The sequence below is a fragment of the Chaetodon auriga genome, chromosome 13 (genome assembly GCF_051107435.1).
Source record: "Chaetodon auriga isolate fChaAug3 chromosome 13, fChaAug3.hap1, whole genome shotgun sequence".
NCBI lineage: Eukaryota > Metazoa > Chordata > Actinopteri > Chaetodontiformes > Chaetodontidae > Chaetodon > Chaetodon auriga.
In genome coordinates this window covers 1,636,848-1,658,655 of record NC_135086.1, presented here as the reverse complement: position 1 = coordinate 1,658,655, position 21,808 = coordinate 1,636,848, and the positions used below count along the sequence as shown (strand labels likewise).

Genomic DNA, 21,808 nt, shown 5'->3' with positions numbered 1-21,808 from the left:
CATACATGCACATGATTGTGTTCAATCTGCTAATTTTTTTTTTATTTTTTTGTGTGACTGTAACTTCATGTCTCCATTGTGAGTCAAAGTCTTCATTTCACTCTTTGTTGCGATGAATGAATGAATGAATGAGACCTGCCACAGTTTGTACTGAGTGAAAACAGGACTGACCTCTGTTGTTCATCAGTACACTGGTGAGACGTGGTCCAAAGAACTGCTCGTGGCTGTGTGTGTAGAGGATGGAGTGTGAGAAAGGAGAGCCTTCAGGGTCATACTGTGCGTTTACAGTCGCCTGTTGTACTTCAGTATTTATGTTCAGTGTAAATGTGTGCTTCAGCTTCTCGTTCATCTCCAGGGACACACAGAAGAGGCTGATCCATAGAAAAAGCACCGCCGGCATATTTGAAGGCTTTCGTTTCTATTCAATCTCTACGAATGATTCGCAGCACAAAATGAGCCTTTGAGAGAGAAATGCATCAGTAAAGAGCAAATTTAAAGCCAGAGGAGACATTTTAGAGCTTAAATCTGATTATTGTTCAGATGAGACTTGTTGGAGAGGAGTGAGGTTTTCCCTTTAAAAATAATCTGATGTTTGTGAGGCGAGTGTCACATGACTCATTTAAAGGCACCATGTGACCCAGCAGAACAAGCCAGTACCTCTGACTGGAGCTGTACTGGTGGTAAAGGTGGCTCACAGTCACGTGCTTCTTCCACTGTTTCCTCTCTTTCTCTGCATCTCTCTGCAACAGACGCACGAATGAACAGACACACATGAGGCAGCTGGAAAATTCAGCCGATGAAGAGCACTGAGGAAAATGAAGGGAGAACTCCATCTGCTGGCCGACCGCTGAGAGACAACCTCATGCCTGAAATGTACAGAAACAAGACAATTTAAAGGGAGCACTCAGCAGAAATACCTGAGCACCGTCACATGAGGCTTCAGAGTCCAGTTTGAGGATTAGAAATGCACCATAATGGAATGCAGCCATCATCAACATTATTATTAATGTCAGAAGTCAAACTGTCTGCTGGGAAAAAGGTCTTTTCATACGCTAGATCTCCGTTTTTATGCCTGAAAAATGGATTTGCTGAAGGGGTTGATGTTAAAATGCTAAAACAGCTGACGTCATGATATGCACGGAAACAGGGGGGATTAAGATAAACGGGCTTCAGTAGCTTCGTGACTACTTCATGAGGCAATTTCAATAATCTGACGCCACCTGGGACCTTTGTGGTGATGTTTGTTCGCCAACTACTGTTTCCAAGCTCGAACATGAACTTTCCCTCTCTGATTTACGTGTAAACTGCGCCGAGCCTTCGTCCTGACTCTGGTAGTAATCTGAAGTCACCACTAGATGGCAGCGCTGATCCACAGTCTGCCCGTTTGCACCGTCAGCACCTGCACTCAGAAACCACGCAGGGCAGTTGATTTTACACCGCTCTTCCTCCTTGTGTGATTGATTGTTCTTCTCCTTCACTTTGCATCTAAAGAATGAAAAGACTCTTTTCATTTTTGTCAGTTTAAGTGCAGATCTGCCATCACTCACCGTGTCTCCACGCCACATCAGAAACAAGGCGTTCACTTAAAGAAGAACAGAAATGAGTGCTGAGTAATTTTACAGCTGCTAAATGTTTGTTTTTCATGTCGTCCCTGACACGAAGGATGACTCAGGATGCTTATTATTAATCACTGGTGGTCTCTTTTGCAGCAGCAGTCACTTCAGCACGAGTTATGTTCATCTTCAAAGTCGCTTCCAGATCTGGACTGGTTGTTAAATTCGTCCACTGACTGGAAGCTTAATGGCCTTTCATGATGACCCTGATGTCTCATCTTGCATAAACAAACCAGAGGGAGATGCTGCCGAACGTGGGTGTCCTGACTTGTGCGTACTCCGTTAATTGGATAACGTTAATTGGGAATGTGAGCAGGTGTGACCTTCTGGACTGAGTTCTACTACGCGTCTCTTTTAACTGAAAAACAGGAAAACAAATCTGCATTTTAATGAAGCTTATTCGAGAGAAAAATCTACAATGAGTCAGTGTTCTGAAAGTGACTGATCTCCAGTGTTTACACCCTTTAACAGGATACTTAAAGTATTCAAAGTACAAGTACTCACTGCTGAAATGTCATATCATTAGATTATCATCACTCGTGCATTCATGTGAAAGCAGGGTTTTGCTGTCGGAGCTGGTTGGAGCTCAGTTTGAACTATAAGCCAGCAACCGATGATTCTTTTCATTTTGGATTAATCTGATGATTCTTTTCTTCATTAATCGATCGATTGTTCGGTTTTTAATAATTCAGAAAATAGTGAAAAATGCCGTCACAGAGCTCAAAGCGACACCTTCACGATGCAGCACATCCTCACATTTGTGAAACTGGAACATGAAATGTTTTTGAAACATCAAAGTAAAAACATATTTTATATTTATATTTTTACTTCATTTGTAAAAGAACTAGTAACTACAGATCAATGTAGTTGAGTAAAAAGTATTTTTTCCATCTGAAATGTTGTGAAATAGAAGCAGAAAGTAGTACAGGAAGAAAATGCTTAAATTCTGTTTTGTGCCTATAAACACTGATGTGTGTGAATGTACACACAGTATCCTCCACGCAGTGTTCATAGTCTACGTGTGTTTGTACTCAGTGTATGTGTGTGTATCACTCTGCAGGTGTACTGTAGTCTGTTACAGTACTGGCAGCAGTACTTACAGTACAGCAGTTTTAAATGCTGATGTGCTGCACAGGTGTAATTAATGGCACTTATGGGGGCTGCATTCCATTTAGTGTCCAGGATTCCAGACTCCGGTGTTGTGCATGAGGCTCTCTGCTGTGGCGTGTTGAAATGTCTGCAGTGACAGAGCTCTGTAGCAGTGTTAGCTGCAGTAGCAGCAGCTGAACGAGGTTTCTGACCAATCTGAATGGAGACAGACTAAAGAGTAGAGAATAGATCCATTCAGGTACAGTTCAGCAGTTAAAAATGTAGAATTAATGATAGATCTGCATGTAATTCAGCAGCTTTCATTCCTGTGCTGAATCCTGCACGGTGGAGTGGAAGTGAGTCCCCATCCTGTGGCTGGAGGCTGGCTCCAGACCAGGTGGAGGAGAAGACTCATTATTTCTGAATCACACTGGGAACCATTATCATTTTGACTGGCTCCTCTGCTGACCTCTTCATATCCCTCCGTAGACCAACACCAGACAAGAAGTTTACTTCTCTTCCAAGCTCAGAGTAATTTATAGAGATAAGTTTAAGCTCTTTATCACAGACCATCACCCTGATGTGGAATGAAATCTGTCATATAGTGTCGATAAACCTCTAACAACAATGATAAATTACACACTGTGCTTTAACATGAACACGTTATCCTTCGTTATCAGGTGTAAATGCTGCATGCTGCTGACATGTACACGTGCATACTTCATGTATATAAACTAATCTATTACATTGCCCCTGCATTTTTTATTCCTTTACATTATTTGTATTGTTCACAGTTTAGAAAGACTTCACCTGCACGTAGACATTGTGTTTGTATTTAGCTTGTGTCGGTCTTCCTGTCAGCTGTTCCTCTTGGACTTAAAGCCTGAGACCTCCTTGTGTGTGAACACACACTTCACCAATAAAGCAGATTCTGACTGTGTGTCGACTTCAGGCCTGTGAGGGTCCTCGAGTGCAGCTGACAGTTACTGGCACAAATACATCTCACTTCTCATTTAGCGTGGGTGAAACAACATGCGCAGACTGCAGCAGCATTAACATTTCTATTGCAGCACAGCTCTTTTCAGCTGACTAATATTCAGACAGGTAAACACCCGAAGGACAAGTAATATCATTATAATATTAACAACACCTGAACCTTTCGTACCGGAGCAGAACGAGGGCATCCTTGATTTTTTATTATTTGGCTCCAAAATGACAGTTTGCCCCACGGCCCTGCTTCAGTGTCACAAGTAGGGAGTCTGTCTAACTCTCAGCCTGTCAGCTGTGGGGAAAACATGCATGTCGATGCTAATTCAAAACTACAGTGTGAGGTGGAGAGAGGACAGGTGAGGACAGGTGAGGACAGGTGAGGACAGGCTGGTCCTGCTCTTCTCCAAACAAGTAAACTTGCTGGAAAAACGTCCTTTTATAGCAGGGAAAAGGGGGAAGTGAACAGATGTGCTGTATCTTTGAGATCTTCTGTGGGATTATAATACGCAAGATTAACAACAAGCTAACAATGTTTACTCCTCTGCCCCGCAGCTACGCCATCGAGACTGATCCATAATAATAATCCCCAGCTGGAGAACAAACAACATCTGGGCGTGGAGAGAAGAGAGAGGGCGAAGTCTCAGCAGGGTGGGCGGCAGATGGTGACACTGCAGCAGCACTTCTCCAGGTAGCACCTCCACCTCTCCAGCAGCCAGGCTGCAGACGCTGAAGTACAGTCGGTCCCTGCATGAGCCGGACCCGTGGTGGATCTTTAAAGGCAAACGCCAACGCTGACATCTGAGATCTTAAAGCTCGCTAATAGCTAATAATCAAAGTCTGTTTACAGATATGTGAAAAGTTTTGTTTCCTGGGAACAAAGTTTGATCAGTTTGGTAGCAGCTGAAATCTGCTGGTATGGAAAAGAAGTGAAGTTATTAGACGTCTGTAGGCTGCTCGTCATCTCTGCATGAGGCGAGAAGCTCCGGGCTACATGATCCACCACTAGAGTGACACACCTGAATCTCTGACCCAGCGGCGCTTGAGTTGCATTATGGGTGATGCAGGTGGCAGCTTTTGACGAGGAAGAAGAACATGAGGGATAAAAAAAGATAATATTTCTGCGTCTGCTGCATTGACTTTGATCATTTTTTCTGATTATCAGTCTGGAGTCCGACAATGTTGTGACAGTGCAGCGCTAAATAAGCAGAGTACACTTTAACTCAATCAGATTCAAATTCAGAAAAACTTTATTAGGCCTCGCAGGGAAATGGCTTTGTTGCACTATTAGGAGTTAGAAAGAGGGATAAAATGAAAAAATGAAAAAAAAAAAAAAAAAACTACTATAACATAGTAATAAGGATAATAATGCTAATAATAAAAAGCAATGCATTCATTGTACCAAAGGTAATGCAAATGTGCATGATGACGTCAGCCAATTTCCATTTTTTAACATAAGCAGAAAACGTAGACGGACTATTTGGTTATGAAAGAATAAGACTGCAAACAGAAATAACTCTGACATTTCTGTTCCTGCTGCAGGATTTCTGTGCTCTGCCAAATGTATTCAGTACCTCAATGTCTTGCTTAATAAAAACATTTATTTGCATACCAACACTATAAGCTACCAGCCAAGTTTTGAAAACACTAAAAGTCAGGAGGAGGGTTTGTGTCATTTCAAGTCATTTCCCTTCTTGGTGATTCCAAACGACAGAACAAACGAATAGTCCCTCCATCTTTTCATGGGGCTAGAAAATACCTGATTTGAGACACATTTAGTTAAACTGAGAATCATCCATTTAGCTTCACTTAATGAAACATAAAAGTTCAGATACTTCTAAACTTCTTTATATATATCTTATTTGTTACTAGCTAGTTGCTAACTTTGGCTTCTTTGGCTAGCTAGCTATATGCCGGAGTTAGCAAAGCTTTCTATGCTAATAACAGCGGCCTGCTTTGACTGTGGAGTTCGTGGGTTGACACCAAAAACAATTAGCACATTTCATCCATCATTATCAAGACAATGTAATTAGTGTGGCTTTAAATTAGCCCACAGGGTTATTAGCTAGCTAAGAAAAACAGGAAGTTAGCGCAGGTTAAACAAGACAAGATAATGTCATGTACCACCTAAGTTGTAAAACTAATCCACTCCATCAGTTTACTCTTATTTTTAGCTGATGTATATATGCACAAATAATCTTTTCTTGGCCTTGTTGGTGTTCTAGATTCAGCTGTTTTTGCACACAGTCGTTTCTAGAACTGTTCGATGATGAAGGTGTAATGCAGTGCAGGAGCCGATTTTGGATTGTAAAATTGCCAAATGAAATGCCTTTAGTTCACTGCTTATATAATGAAATTTATGAGACAGTGTTTTCTTCCTGTGAGCTACTATTTTTCAAAAAGTTTGCCCTCTATCAGAGCAGATTAAAAAGCCAGAGACCACAACTCAGCGACGTCCCACCGAGCACCAAACATAATGCGTAGCACACATCCATCAAAGGCCAAACACCAAATGTGATGAACTGCTGCGCTTGTGTGGCGACATCCAACGTTTTCATTAACTTGAGAGCCCACTGCATGTCCAGATTGTCTTTGAAAGACAAAAAATGGACCCAGCTTTAATGGAGTCCAGACAGCAGAACTTGATATGAAGTTTCAGCCTTGTGTGCTGAGAGGCCTCCGCTGTGTCACTTATTGATCTCTCCTCCCGGCGTGCGATAAATGGAAATTATAACCAAACACTGTGTCCAGCCAGCTGTTGATGGCCCTCATGATCCAAGTTCAGTCCCATCTGCTTGTGCTCAGCGAGGTGTGATATTGGGCCCCTGATGATTTGTGACTGTTAATTCGACCCATGCCATGCAGAAGATATCTGAAACGCTGCCCAATATTTGGAAATTAGTTTTGTTAAGCAGCACAGGGTGATGTGTCAGTCAGCTGTAACACAACATGGATTTAGAAAATGTCTAAAAACTGAACCAAGCTGTCACAGATCCTGTACATTCGGACTAAATGCTTTGTTTAGATCACCACACTCTCTTATTCTATATTTTAGTGTCTCATCCAAAAGCAGCCCTTTCAAACAAATGACTTTAAAAACTGGCAAAAGGAAGTTCTGTGCTTTATTTACAGAACAACTTTATCACAAAAAACTTATTTTCCACATGAAATGATCCTTGTGGTTTCCATTTGATCCTACAGGGATCAATTACTGCTTTTTAAACTCACAGACACACACATCATGTCAGTTCATTTGAGCCCTTTGACACGCTCGCTTTATTCTATTGTTTTTAATTTGACATCAGATCAGTTTTTGTAAGTTTAAAAACACGGTTCATTTATCTGGTCGGCTTTTTTCTCACAAAACGATCGTTATAACCATAATGGGAAGGAAAAAACAGGTAATTTCATCTTCAAGAAGTTTGAATCTTTACTAAGATTTAAACAACGTCCTCTTTGTGCGTTATGTGTTTTCTTAATGCACGTTACATTCTGATCCCTGAATTACAGTAAAAAATAATGAGTAATAATGATAATAATAGATCAATAAAAACTGGATCGACAGATCAACTTGAGCTGCAGTGAGTCTGTGCGGCTATAAAAAGGTGTGAAAATGGATAGAAGATAGAATACTAAACAATAATGTACATATACACACAATACAAATCAGTGCAGAGCAGTTGGCTCATGCATCAGTGAATATGTGGCAATTCTCTCTTAAGAAAGTGAGTATCATAATAAACTAGGTCTTTTTTCACTGCGCAGTACAATTACAGATGGAGTATCTTCACAGTCTTACAGTAGCTGCAGTTGGATCCAGTGACGGCTGGGAGACTGTATATGATGAATAACAGCGTTTGACACCTAAGTGTGTCAGTGCGCTGTAAATAAACAGGGACGAGTCCCCCTGAGGAGCAGAGTGGCGAGGCGCCTTCCATAATTCACTGAAGTGGGGAAAGGGGCCATATTAGGAGTTAAAGGGGGGAACTGGGCCATTCATTCATACGTCGAGCCGAGGGTCCGGCTTCCAGACGTCTGGCCTGTGGAAAAATGTCACAGAGCAGCAGAAACCCCTCCGGTAAGAAGGACGGGGTCGTTTCCATTTAAGACAAATATCTATACGCAGTCACTGAAGCTGGTCATACATGTACTGTAAACACACGCATGGGTGCACGTGTGTGTGTCTGCGTACGTATACACAGCATGTAAACTGTGCACGCCGAGCACAGCGCAGGGTTTGAATGGTCGAACTTCCATTTAAAGGGAAAGTGCAAAAATAGGTCATGTGTTACATTAATGTACATGTTCACCATCAGCCAGTTGATTATTAGTCACAGATCTTTATTTGTCATTAGAAAGAATTTATTAATTGGGGCTATTGAGGGTTTGGTTATTAAGACTGTAATTCATGAACAATAACCTTCTTATTTACGACCAGTAGGCAGTAATTTGGAGGTCACTGAGGGACAACGCTTAACGAGTGGTTTTAGTATGTGTCATGCAGAAGATCAGGTTTACCCTCATTGTCCTTGGAGTCAGTTCTGAATTTGGTAAAACTGATTTTTCCCATTAATGGAAAAATCTACAAGACAAAGTTCATTTGGAAATGCTGCAGTCTCGTCAGGCACTCAAACGCCACGTTCACGAAGCTCCATGAAGGCTGAACTGTCGTCTGTGTGACTGCTGAATTTGTTTTAAAGGGAAACTCCACCAATTATCTTTATTATTCGTTATTCAGAGTTCAACTCAGCAGTTTTAATCTGCATCTTGTGAGTTTTTACGATGTGGTCAGAACCAAATCCTGTTTCTTGCCAGTGTAGCGAGGACACTGAATTCAGCGCCACAGAAACGAGGCTGAACGCAGGCAGGAACAATCAGACCACAGAGATCCTCCTGCCAGACTGCAGTCATGAGACTGCGATGGCCAGGAGAGTACGAGGCCTTGTTAGGGTGAAGCCAGACAGGGTGGGAGCTTGTTTTTCCCCTTTCTGAGAGCACTCAGCTGCACATTATTTCCCACATGGTCTGCAGGGAGACCAAGAGACCCACTTTCCCTTCAGTGCCCAATCACAAACACAAGCAGTGAGTAACTGGGAGCTGAGGACGCCGCAGACCCGTGTGGTTAGCCTCATTTCAGATGACCAGCGCAGATGAGAGTCAGTAGGAAAGCAGCATGGGGTGAGTGATGACTGAGAGGGAAAGAAGTGGAGACAGTGAATGAAATATTGCTGAGAATAACATGAATTTTGATAAAAATCTGGTGGACTGGTGCGACTCCAAGAGGAGCGAGCGTGACGAGCCAAAGCTCGAAGGCGAACGGCTCCAGTGCTGTGAGAAAAAGATCCGTGTTGCACTGCGACATTGGCACTCAGTGGTTTGTAGGCTCAGTGTCATATTGATGCTGCTCGCTCATGAGCTCCTCTCAGTGGGGCGGACGCTGCAGATTCGACCTTTGGACTCCTCGCTGTCTGTTGCTTGCGGCTTCACAGCAGGTGTAACTTGCGGATGAAAAATCGAACGTTTGATTCAGTTCAGTTTGACAAGGGGCAGAGACGGAGTGACACTGAGCATCACATCACATCACATCAGCCACTTTCAGCTAGCACGGACAGCCGTGACCCGCAGGGCAGTTCCACCACAACGGGGTCAAACAAGGACCTGCCTCCCCTGCAGCCGCCTCCTCCAAGAACGAGAAGCTAACAGGAGGTCTTTGAAGGACGGAGCCTCCCCAGCTTCAGCCTCTGCCGCTGGCTTCGTGTGTTCTCTGGAAAAGAGCCAGTCAGCCCAAGTTAGCGTGGCAGCTGTTACTGTTAGAGGAATAAATGTGCTGAGATTTGGCTGTTTCATCACAGCTGAGGAAAGCAACTGACCTCTCAACTCCAAGGAGACACATACAAGCTAGCTTTAGCATTCAGTGCACATAATATGTCTATTGTTGAAAAAAAAAACTGCTGACTTCCTGTGACGTGGGTGTGTTGTTGGTCTAATGTTCGCCCTCTTTTAGCTCCGGTTTGGTCTCCACCAGCTCTTAAGGGAAGTATCTGCCTCTTTAGCTGCTACATGCTGCACTGTGTTCACCAGCTGGTCTCTGACTGTGTGTCTGCTGCTGTTTGCTGAGGAGCTCGTGCACTGATGGCTGAAAACGACGTTAAACACTAAAGTCGAGACTCGCAAAACCAAAAGAATTTGCTGAAACAGGCTCATAATAATGGAGACTGCTGCTGAGTCGTCTGTCTGCTCGGCACTGTGAGTGACCCCAACACACGGCAGCGATCCAAAGTTAAAAATATTGATTAGAACTTGAGACTTTTTGTTGCAAAAAGCAAAATCTCAGATGAAATATCTTAAATATTGATGCTTGTTTTTTTTTTTTTTGTCTGACAAGAGTCTTGGTACATGAAATTTCCCTTTTCTGTTGGCAGATACTTTTGCTTATTTTAAGTAAAAGTTCCCTGGTTTTATTGATTTCCTCTCATGTTTTGGAGGCCCAGAGTTAGACGCTGTTTTCTCCTCACTGTTGTTGTCAGCAGCTGACTCCAAGTCTTCCCCATTGGGTCTGTCTAAATGTAAAGTTTCCTCATGCGCAGGCTCTTTCAGCATGGCTGCTTCTGGTGGGACGTGAACCCCCGACCCTGACACAGCCTGCACGAACCTCTGAGCAGCGCATGATGACGCCTGACATCTTTAAACTGCACATAAGTCACATCCAATGACTCTTCCTGACTTTAACCTCAAAGAATACTTCAGTCCCTCCCGCCGCCGCCTCACCCGCTGTTTTCATTTAGGCCGGGTTTGTTTCAGGTCAGCGGCAGCCACTCGGGGCAGGAATGCCAATGGTGTGCTCACAGCCGGCAGCCAGCGCTAATGGCTGTGCCACATGCATCAAACAGGGGAAAAGCTGCTCCGCGAGTGACAGGGCAAAATGTCACTGCGTACAGCATTATGGAGAACATGGTCAGTGTCCATCAAGCATGCACAGCTCAGAGGGAAACAATTACACAGCAGGACCGCACTGTCACAGTGGAGGCCGTTCCAAATGTCAGCTGGGTGCTTTGAAGCTTTATTAACACATAGAAGTATTACATGTTTAAGGGTCATGTGACAGCAGCTCTGAGCATTAAAATAAGAAAAAGAATTCGAAAACAAACCTTTTTATTATCTACGTGATGTTTTGTTAGTAAAAGTAAAACAATATAAATAATCATGTGTTTCTGATGTGATAAAATCCTTAAAATGACGTCTGATTCTTCCTCATTAAAAAAATCTGTTAACTGCTTCACAGGAGATGAAAGTTTAATTTGAATATACAGGACCTTTAAATCATGTTAAACCCAACATGTGTCTCACTTTAAGGATCAACATTAAGTTTTAATATCAGTCATAGCCACCGCGCTCTCTTCCATCCTGTGGACTCCACTCTGACCAGTTTTCCTGTTTTTCTTGAACTTGAACGCAGCATGGAGGAGACGGTGCGAACGCTACTACAGAACCAGGACTCACTGGAGGGGCCCAAGGTGGACCCGCTGGACCTCATGAAAGCATACAAGGTAAGTGATGAAGTGATGTTTGTGGTGTTGTTGTTCTCAACATTTTGACCTGAATCCACTGAAATCTTGTCTGGAAACTGAAAAAAGAGTAAATTGAAGCTCTTTTTCAGATGATGCCTTCATGTGTCGAGTCATGTGCTCTGTCAAGATTATCATGGAAGTGGCCAGATGAGGATTTTTCTTGTTCACCTTGTAGTTTGTTTCTAAGAAATTCTGAAAGAAGGATTCTCTGAAGACTTAAAAACTTTATTTACAGAAAGTTAAAGTGGAAAGACAAGTTCGTGTCAATAAAACTCATTTTACAGTGTGATCTGGTAGTTTTCCTTGTGGGGACGCTGCTTTGTGTCCCCGGATGGAGCTGAGTCCCCACAATGTGACTGCGAGTCACATGTTAGTCACATGATCACTTTGATGTAGTTTATTATTTGTGTTATTGTGGTTGAATGTGCAAAATGAACTAATGAACCATACACCAAATGCAAACAAGGCTCATAATCATGCTAATTAGTTAGCCTTCCGTCTCCTTTTCATGCTCCTCTTTTTTTGAACGAAGGCTTTTTAATATTTGGTTCGTGTGACTTCGCTAATCATTAATGCAAAGTGCTAAATAATGCAACATTACATTACAGTCCAATAAACAGCAGGCAAACATCTCAGCAGCTAAAGTCATGCAAACAAGTATGAAGCTCCAGAGAAAACTAAATGTAGAACACTGACGGGAAAAAAAGATTTTAGACAAGCAGAAAATAAAGAAGAGATGAATCGTGTTCCACAGGCTGCCGCACAGTAAGCTCAGCGTTTCCATCGCATTGACCCAAACTATCAGACTCAAGGATCACTCAGAATCCCATCCAAAAGTTCAAAAACGTGATCAACTTGAGGCAGAAGCAGAAGAAAAGGATGAGCCAGAAACTAAAACCACACAGTAGAGACACAAACGCTGACAAGCAACTGAAAGGAGAACAAAGGCCGACGGGGACGTCTGCTGGAGAGCAGGTAGAGGATCGCCTTAAATCCTGTGGACCTGATTGGATGATTGAGAACAGGTGGTGAGTCAAACTGGTGGGAAACGGAACAAAGACAGGAAGTAAATGTACAGAAATGCATAAGAAGGCTACTACAAAATAAAAGTTACCCAGAGTCCATGCAGGACATAAACATGTTTTACTTTCTATTGAAGTGCAGTCTACAGACAAAGCATTCGAGTACGTCCATGTTCCACTGAGAAGCATCTGAACAGCACATGCTGGTGATGTTCAACATCTCCTCCGCTTAACAATCCATTGTTAATGTGTCCTGTTTGTGTTTCTCCAGGGTAGTTTTGCAGTTTATTTATTTATTTATTTTGTGACATCCAGCAAATTGTGATGAAACCTGACTTGTTTAAAGTGAATCTGGTGAATTTCGAGTTATGAGTTGAAAACCTTTCCGCTCTTTGAATGTTGTTAAGACGAGTTGGTATCATTTGCTGCAGCACAAAGCATCAGAATCAGAAACATAGACAGCATGCAACACTGGAATAACAACTGAACTTCAAGGACACGTGAACCGCTGGGAGAAAAGCCGGCGCTTCGGCAGAATCACTTTCACACGAACGTATAATCACAAGGACGTACAAATAGCAGATCTGACCCCTCCCACCGAGCTCAGTGCCCCCACCAGCTTTCACCTCAGTGCTGCTGCTGCACCCATGAAAACACTCAGCCTTAAAAACGGCAACGAGGCCTGAATCTCATGAATCCCTTCACACTCAGAGCAGAGCAGCATCCAGCTGGCCGGCTGTCCGAGGAAAGTCCGACATTCACGTTCACGTTTCGTCTTCTGAGGACAATGCGTCTCTCTTTAGCTTGTCAAATGTCCCGCTCGCTTCACCGGCCACTTGTTAACTCTGTCCGTCTGCCATTTCACACTGGGCAGGAAGTGTAGCCCCGAGCTTGTCTGAGCTTGTGAGCCGTGGAGACTGTCCTCACCAGAAAAACATCGGCAACGGACGAGTGTTCAAACACTTCAGACCACCTTTGATCGGAGACCCCAGGCAGCTGAGCAAATAGAGTCTGTCCTCGTCTCTGACCGGCTGAGACAGAAGCAGTGATGCTGTTGATGGATTAAGGAGCAGAACAAAAAAACTAATACAGTATTTTGGATGAAGACATTGACAAACCTCCTCGTCTCCTATAAAAATCATTTTTCACATTTAAATTCCAACAGTGCAACAACAGAAACCTTATTTTTACAGCTCTGCTGCTCTCAGTTTCTGCTTTTTAACAGGAATAATGTTTTCATACGGTCTAAGTCCAGCTGATTCTTCTTCTACTCCTGATCAGTGTGTTAAGCCAGCAGAAGTCAACACCTTTTGTCCAACTGTGTGGTGTGTTGGTGCCAGTCTGGAGTTCATCCAGGTTCATTCAGATGAGGCAGTGCAAAGCAAGTCTCTGCTGTTTGAAGGGAAATCAGTCTGAGACTTACTACAAGAGATGTTTCTGAAACACATCGACTGTGTTTCTGGTGCAGCTGAATACAACAGAATAAAGCTTAAAATGTAAATAAACCGTTTTACTGAATCACTCTTTAATGGATGTATTTAAATCTGCACCAAAACTAACTTTGAAGGTAGTTAAAGTAGTGATCTGCATTTACAGCTGCTTCAGACTGGATGGAAACTTCTCCTTCACTTCTAAAGTGACCTTACTTTAAAGAGTCATACGATTCAATATTAGTAAGAGTTAATGACACGTTGCAGTAAAACAAAGTGGAAGTTTTGTTTTTGCAGTTCTGGCAGCTTTCATGAGTCGTTCATCAGGATTTGTTGATGTTATAACTGGAGCCATCTCTTCGTGACTTTGAGGCGTGCATCTCTGCTCGGCTCTTTCAGGACAAACTCCTGGAGGAGATGTGGAAGCAGCAGGACAGCCTGGAGGGTCCCACGGCCACCGCGGCAGAGACGCCAGCCTCGCCGGAGGCCGGCGGAGGCTCGGAGGAAAACTCAAAGGACAGCAATCCCCTGCTGGAGCGACTCAGAGCCCTGGAGGTAAAGTGCACCGCACGGTCCACGTCTTCCTCACCTGCTCCCCACGTCTTCCCCTTCATCCCTGAGACGTGAGATTGATCGATATATTCAGAGCACCACATGTTTTATTTAATCAAACGCGTTTCACTTGGTATCTATAGAGACTTGGAATAAACGAGCAGCTGAAGGCCGGAACACACGGCTGCTTTTCCAAGGACTGAATATTATTGTGCTGGTTGCTCGATGGTGTGATCGCTGCAGCCGTGACGTCAGCTCACCCGAACACGCTGACGCAGATCGATAAAGTCATTATCACTTTTTCCTCACAGGTCAGCAGACAGCGGCCTGTGACATCTGTTCCTCCTCTGAAAGCAAATTTTGTCTGACTGACCCTCACCAAGACCTTTAGGGACACCTGCTGCAGACACCTGTGCTCTCACCTCAAACTGCTGTCAGACTGGGTTTTCTGGTGGAAATTGCTCGCTGAGGGCTTGAATACTTTAAACCGTTAGTGAAATCTAGGGTTGCATATAAATAATTAAAGCTGCCCGAGGTAAACACATAATGAATTCCTCTAGAACGCACAGAGCGACTGCGTAAGTCATTCATACCAACATGCAAAATGAAAAGCATCAACAAAAACCAAGTTAAAGCTCCGTCATGTGTCTGAGTCCGGCTTCGTCCGAAAATACCAGAGAGGCACGCAGACGACAGCGGGCTCACGCCGTGTTCCTTCACGCCTCCTTCCACCGCTGAACGCTGCAGAATACGAGAGCCCATTATGTCGAGGAGCAAGAAAAAAACAGCAGAAGACAAAGGAGTTATTCATATCCAGGAGGTGATAATTAAAGCGCTGACAGGGTGGTTAACATTTGCAGTCAGTGTTCCAGTGAGCGTACAGTACGCCTCCCTGTCACACCTCCTCTGCTGAAAAGCTAATAGGACTTAACATCTGCTGAGAGGTCTCAGACAGCCGTTATTGATCGCAGCGCTGTACAGCAAAGCAGAGCCTCGAGGTAAATCCACCTAAAAACAGAATCCACTTCACGGTCAAAGTCCTTAATGACTAATTAAAACTAAATTATCAGTAAGGGTGATTGTGCTCAGTGTAAAGCTGAGAAATCTGTTTGATTATTTTATAGTCACACTTTACCTGCAAAACTCAATATTAATTTGGCTCATTAGGAGCGAAGTCGTTAATTCTTGTTGGCACTGGATGTTGCTGGAGATGCTGTTTGGGATGTTACTGGATGTCACACCTTGCTGCTGGTCTCTGGGGCCACAGTGAGCGCTTCACTGTGCTGCTTCCTGCTCTGTTATCATGCATTACAATAAACTTCCTGTTCTTCTGTTGTGTATTATCACATTATAAACGTCCAGCGATGATGTGAAAGTTTAAGTGTTCTTAGTGGCTCGACGTCAGTAATTCAGAGTCCTGGACGACTAAATGAAAAATGTGGAGATCCATGAAGGCCATTATTAAAATCATAAAGCAGATTGCTGCAGTTAAATCAAACATGATGTAGTTATTCTTAGAGTCAAAGTGATTTACACTTTCTGAGAAAAGCATTATCTCTGATGACAATCGAGAGTAAATGTCCACAAATCTGCTACAAATGATGGAAAAAAACAGTCTTTATGGCTCCTGAACTGGCCTGAAAATCATCAAGTTTTAGGTTTCTGGCAGAATTGAAGTAATGCAGTGGTACTTGTCTGTACATTCATGGGTATCCTGCAATGAACATCAACTGCTCACTAATTAATGCTGCCAAAATGTTAGCATACGCTCAGCGTAGCCTTACGCTTCCTGTTTGCATCACCCAAACATCATGCAAACAAAATAGTCACACGTTGTAAAACACACAGCTGACGTGCAAACGCGGCTCATGGTGGAAATAACAACATATGGCGTGCTAAGCTAACGCATGCAGTGACTCAGCTAACGGCTGGAAGTGAAGAGACGGCGACCAAGCAGGGGTTCAGATTAGGCCGAGCAGCGATGCAGTGGGAGGTTCTCGGTGACGGACTGGATGCAGCGTGTGTAATCTACACCACATGTGCATCCACCGCATCCTGATAACGTCGCATTAGTTGTGCGCAAGCTCGAGTAATTACCGGCATGGACGCTGGTTGAATTATTGGAAATGACTGAACATCATTTCAGTGATATTTCAGTGATATTTAATTTTCTGTGGGAATTCTTCAGTCTGGTGCTTAAGAAAGCGACAGAGCCGCTCTGTCATTAGTGATGATCTCTGAGAATAAAGTGGCGCCTTAAATCACATCAATTTTCTTGTCTAGTTTGTTGACCCTAATGGATAATTCGGAGTGTATTTTGTGGGTTTCATGCCGCTGCTCTTCATGGTGGCTGCCTTTATTTTATCCACATTCGTAATTAAACTTTAACGCTGAACTGGAGAAACGTTACAAGGTTTTCCATTTAGTTGGAAGCTGCTTTCCAGTCATTATGGCACACTTGGATACCTTCCACACATGAAAAATGAAAAATTTGCTCCAAGAAGCACAAATAAGAGTTCCAAGATGAATAATGGAAAATAAAGTGAGCTGTGTCGACTCCTCTCAGCTCCTCAACCAAAAAGTAATATTCAGTGGAGTTGAACAGTTCAGGCTAACGCGCTGATTGATGCGACGCTCGCTGCAGATCAGCCGCGCTAACTGTGCACAAACAGGGATGAGGGAGCGCGGCGGCGAACGCGCTGCCAAACATGGTGATTCAGGACCATGTGTGCAGGTTTAATACGTTATGACGATCCAAAATCCAGATTTTAAGCCTGAATGTAAGACTTGCTGACATCCAGTGTGCAGAACAGATTTTTTTTAATTGCAGTCTCCTGTATAACGCGTTAATCATCCAGCTCATTTGTAAACGTCCCAGCAGCCCGTGTGAGCTCGCACAACACGAACTAGCTAAGGCTCAAGCGCTTAAAGTTCAGACTCATAACTTGGACTTCCCTGACCTTTACGCACGCCGGCTGCAAGCCTTCAGGCTGATCTGTGGCCTTTTAAACTCTGTCCTAAGATTCCTTCCTAAGAAAAGACTGAGCGATCCATACTGTGTGCTGTTTATTGTCTCAGTCTCAGGACATTAATCATTATCATCTCAGCAGCCAGTCACTGAAAACGGTTAAAATACTGCGGTTATTACCTTCGGTCATCACCCTGGGTTGGCTTGAAGACGGCGCTGAGCTGTGTGAGGTGAACCCTCCTGTGTCTATCAGCCGTGCTGCTCAGAGAAGCGCTCACAGCACTTAGCCTGGCCTTTAAGATTTACTGGATTAATCATTTCAGTGCAAAGTCGCCTCCTGAGTTCCCACAATGGTTTGTGTTTCCTCCCCTCCAAAATCCTCCGTCAGTAATTGAATTATACCTGAGATACTTAAGCGAGTCTCACCTCGAAGGCCTGCAGGACGGCGGTGGGACGCTGAAATTCAAAGCATCATTCATTTAGAGCCGTCTTTCTCCAGCGAACCTGCAAATCCTGCAGCGCTGCAGGGAGAGAGCCCCTTTGAGCTATCTCTCCATCTCCTTCCCGGCTTTCAGAAGTAATTACTGTAATTCACGCAGTTTATCTGTCTGTGTTTTATCTGCTCAGGCGGAGAACTCAGCTCTGTCAATGGAGAACGACAATCAGAGGAAGCAGTATGAGCGCTGTCTGGACGAGGTGAGTGCTACTGTTCCCACACCGCCGTGAAAACTAGTGTTTACGCTGCCTTGACTGGTTTTACTATAAGTCCCATGATGCATTTGTGTATAGAATTTACATTTGCTTTATTTTTTATTAGAAATGACACATGTTCCTGCTGCTTTTATCTCATGTTCCGGCTGATTTGCAGCATCCAAACAGCCTCTATTTTGAAGAAAACCTCTGACTATATGAAAACGCTGCCAAACCAGCAGGCGCTGATATAAACCTGAAGCCATGATGGCCAATCAGAAGTCAGACAGGAAGCTGTTAGCGGTAGGCTGCCTGCAACTCGAGGCCAAACCAGCTCTCGTCCAAAGCATCCATGTTGGCGGTGGGGTCGGTGTCGGATGACGTAGCATCAGCAGCCACATCGCTCAGTGAATCCCTGAACCGGAGCTGGAATTTATTTCTGTGTGTCCGTGGCCACAAACAGTTAATATTCTCAGATCGTCAGGTACGATGTGGGTTTGTCAGGACCCCCATCGTCTCATACAGATGCTAAAGCCGTGTTAACGTGTGGTTAGCGTTGTGCGGTGCTCACAGTTTTGTTTTAAAGTTAAAGTAGCCAGAGGTTAAAGTAATTATATTGACTCATCCAGCCACACCAGCCTCCTCCATACGTGCACTTTTTTGCCCTTTATACTACGTCACCTGCTCCGAGCGTCTAAAAATTAGAAACTGGATGGGTTTACTTGACCGCCCGGCGCGTCTCGCTCAGAGGCTGAACGGTGCCTCCTGTGGCTGCATGAGACACCGAGGTATTTGCCTCGAGAAAGAGATCCTGCGTCCTGTGCAGCACTGTGTAACTTTGCTTTAAAGGTGCTTTATAAATACAATTTTACTCACTTTCTTGGACACATACACACTCGGCCTATTATCTGCAGTGTTAGTGAGGTCCGCGGAGGAAAGCCAACAGAAGGGAACATCTCTAATTGAAGCAGACAGACATCAGAGCCCTGGGCGATAAGAGAGTGAGAGCTGGAGGAGCGACTCCCCGCTCAGGAGGAGCGACTCCCTGCTCCTGCATGCGGGATGTCGGCACTCCTTCCCTCTTCTCTTCTCCCTGACAACACTCTGATTGTCTCCATCTCTTTCCCCGTCTCCCCTTCATCTCTCTCCAGCCAGCCAGACTGCTGCCCTGTTTTTTTAGCTGGCTTCAGTAATGGGCTTGCTACCATGGAGATTTCTGCCCATGAGAATTTACCATATTCTGGTTGAGGACAGAAATTTCAGAGTTTCTGCTCTGGGATTCGCTCCTTTTCTTCTGCTTTTCAGTCTTATTATGCACATTAATCTCTTTTTTTGGAGGGGAAGCATTCAGAAGGCTTCCTGTCATGGTCTGAATGAGCTGAGGCGAGTCATTTTGATAGAAAGATGAAAGCGGTGGAGGGAAATCATTTTGCGGCACACAAAAGTGGAAACATACTTATTATTCCGGTGTCAAGGTATAATGCGTGCTTCCGCTTCAGAAATCAAAATAAGGAAGAACGAAGGCCTTTCAGATGACGCTGTTTTATATTCACAATAAAGAAACTAAACAAAACTTTTTCTTCTTTCTCTAAAAATTCATACATAATAAAAAAGTTTGGTCAGAAGCGTCTTTTGTTTACATTTTTATGACTATATTTTGGTAAGTGGGCATCGATAATGGATGGACTCTACTTTGGTTTATTTATGCACTGAGAGTAAAGTTAGAAATACTAACTGCAGGCAGCTGCTATTGCACTAAATCCGAGTGTGTGATGCAACACGCTGTCAATTTGTCCTCACAGCACATCTTACATGCCTTTAGATTCCCTCTGATGGTGTTTGTACCGGGTCGTTTTCGTTTACTGCCTCTGTCTGCGTCTCAAAGCTCCGCGCAAACTTCTGAGTGCACTCCAGAATGAAGGCCGGCGCACGACGCGCTTTTAACACCATCTTCTTTTCTTTTCTTATCTCACTTTCATGTCTCTTCAAGGTGGCGAACCAGGTGGTCCAGGCCCTCCTCACGCAGAAGGTTCGTCTGTCTGTGAAGTGTTGAAGCATCATTAATCCAGTCGGTCGTTAAGAGAAGTAATGACTGTCACAACGATAACAAGCATGAAGGAGGATCAACTGCATCCTCTTTGAAAGGAGAAGAAATCTGAAATCTTTTGGGTTATTTCTATTGGAAAGATGTCAGAGTGACGAGAAGTGTATCATGAAGCATTTTAGCATCCAGAAACGTTTATCACATCAACTCCTGATGTTTAATACGAGGTTCAGTCAGCACACAAGACTCGAGTCATTCAGCTAACAGAATTACACTGTTAGCTGTGTTAGATGTCGAGTTCAGGCGACACGATAGAAGCCCGGTAATCTCAAAACAAGAGCGCCAGGATGAAAATGAGCCTCAGGTGGGACAAAAAGATGAACTTTTCATTTTTCCATCATCATTTTTAGGCTTTTCCAAACACAGAACAGGCAGTATTGTACACAGCGCCATTGTTCATTCACAGTCCTTTTACCAGAGGTCAGCCCCAGGCTCTGATTGGCTGAGGACCAGCGTGTAGTGTGTTTCAATAATCAGCTCATCTGACACAGAGACCATTTTAACAGCCTGAAGCCGACATAAAACGCCTCCACAGTTTGTTTAGAAAAGTCTCAAAGTTCATTTAAGATGAATAAGAACAAAAAACCTTTACTGTTTCTGTGAAGTGGCAGTAAATTAACATTACTTTAATGGATGGACCCATCAGGTCTTGTTCATTTTCATTTCAAACCAAGACTTCAGTCTCACGTCCTCGTCCACCTCTGCTCCAATAATAATAATAGCCGTATACTTCATGGGTTCTGGACAGGGAACTGTACATGTCTATCAAAATAAAAGTCCTCCTTTTGCTCCCAGTTCTGCTTGGACTCTGCAGTGCAAAGTAAACACTGCAGCCATCAGATGAATGTAGTTCAAGGACCAAACCTCATTAAATGGAAACACTCCAGTAAAGCACACGAGCTCTCCAAAACTACTTCACTACAAGGATTACATCCACTTTGAACAGAGACAGTATGTTCATTGTAAACCACACTAAAGTGTAATTAATGTGCCGACCACATATTGACATTTTATGCACCTCATGCATAGTTTAAAGCTGCTTTTTAATGTGAGGATTCATTCGTTCTCCAGCACGGTCGAGCAGGTTTCAGAGCTCACTCATGTACATCTTGCTTGAATGCAGCTTTGTGTCCTGTTCCTGTTCAATTAGCATCTGATACACATGTAGCTCTCTGAAATGTCCCCGTCAGTCTCAGTTACCTGTCCATCTGTCTCCTCTTCTGGGGGTTTTCTAGGACTTGAAAGAGGAATGTGTGAAGCTGCGGACCCGTGTGTTTGACTTGGAGCAGCAAAACCGCATCCTGAGTGTGCTGTTCCAACAACGTGTCAAGATGTCCACCATTCCTGTGTCCCAGGTAGGAACACAAGGCGCAATGGATACAAAGAGACACTGACAGACCGGCGCTGCTTCAAGGCTGCTTGAATTTTACATGAGCGGTGCTCCACTTCTGCTTAGTAACCTTAAAAAGGACCGCAAAGAGACAGGAATCCTCCCAGTCTGCGATAAATTTTCCACTTTTAGGATGTGAAGTTTTACTGTAAGATGTAGAATTGGAAGTGGAGTAAAATGGGCTGTAAATTCTTCCAGTCTTAACCAGTGTAGCGGCATGCTGGAGTGCACCGGAGGTCATCAAACGACCATTACCATCCCTGACCGCGCTCCGCTTTTATGCTAATCATGTCAGAATTTAGGCTAATAGCAAGCCGGGCCTCTAATCCAGCTGTAGCTGCGAAGTGACAGTGCGGAAATTGGAGACAGAGCTGCACATGTTTCTCTAATTGGAA

The 21,808-nt window shown here is 43.8% G+C and overlaps 1 protein-coding gene across 4 annotated transcripts in view; it reads left to right on the top strand.

Moving 5' to 3' along the window:
- LOC143330249 (nck-associated protein 5-like) overlaps positions 1-21,808 on the top strand; it is a 60,111-nt gene that overhangs the window by 9,418 nt on the left and 28,885 nt on the right. Inside the window, exons 1-7 of one of the 4 annotated variants that reach the window (XM_076746647.1) lie at positions 628-1,883; positions 4,245-4,380; positions 11,146-11,236; positions 14,109-14,264; positions 17,857-17,925; positions 19,910-19,948; positions 21,259-21,378. In XM_076746647.1, the coding sequence (XP_076602762.1) occupies positions 1,856-1,883; positions 4,245-4,380; positions 11,146-11,236; positions 14,109-14,264; positions 17,857-17,925; positions 19,910-19,948; positions 21,259-21,378 (639 nt within the window). In that variant the 5' untranslated portion in view covers positions 628-1,855. Of the gene's footprint in view, positions 1-627; positions 1,884-4,244; positions 4,381-11,145; positions 11,237-14,108; positions 14,265-17,856; positions 17,926-19,909; positions 19,949-21,258; positions 21,379-21,808 lie in introns of those variants that run through there. The other 3 variants (XM_076746649.1, XM_076746646.1, XM_076746648.1) reach the window with 3 other exon arrangements.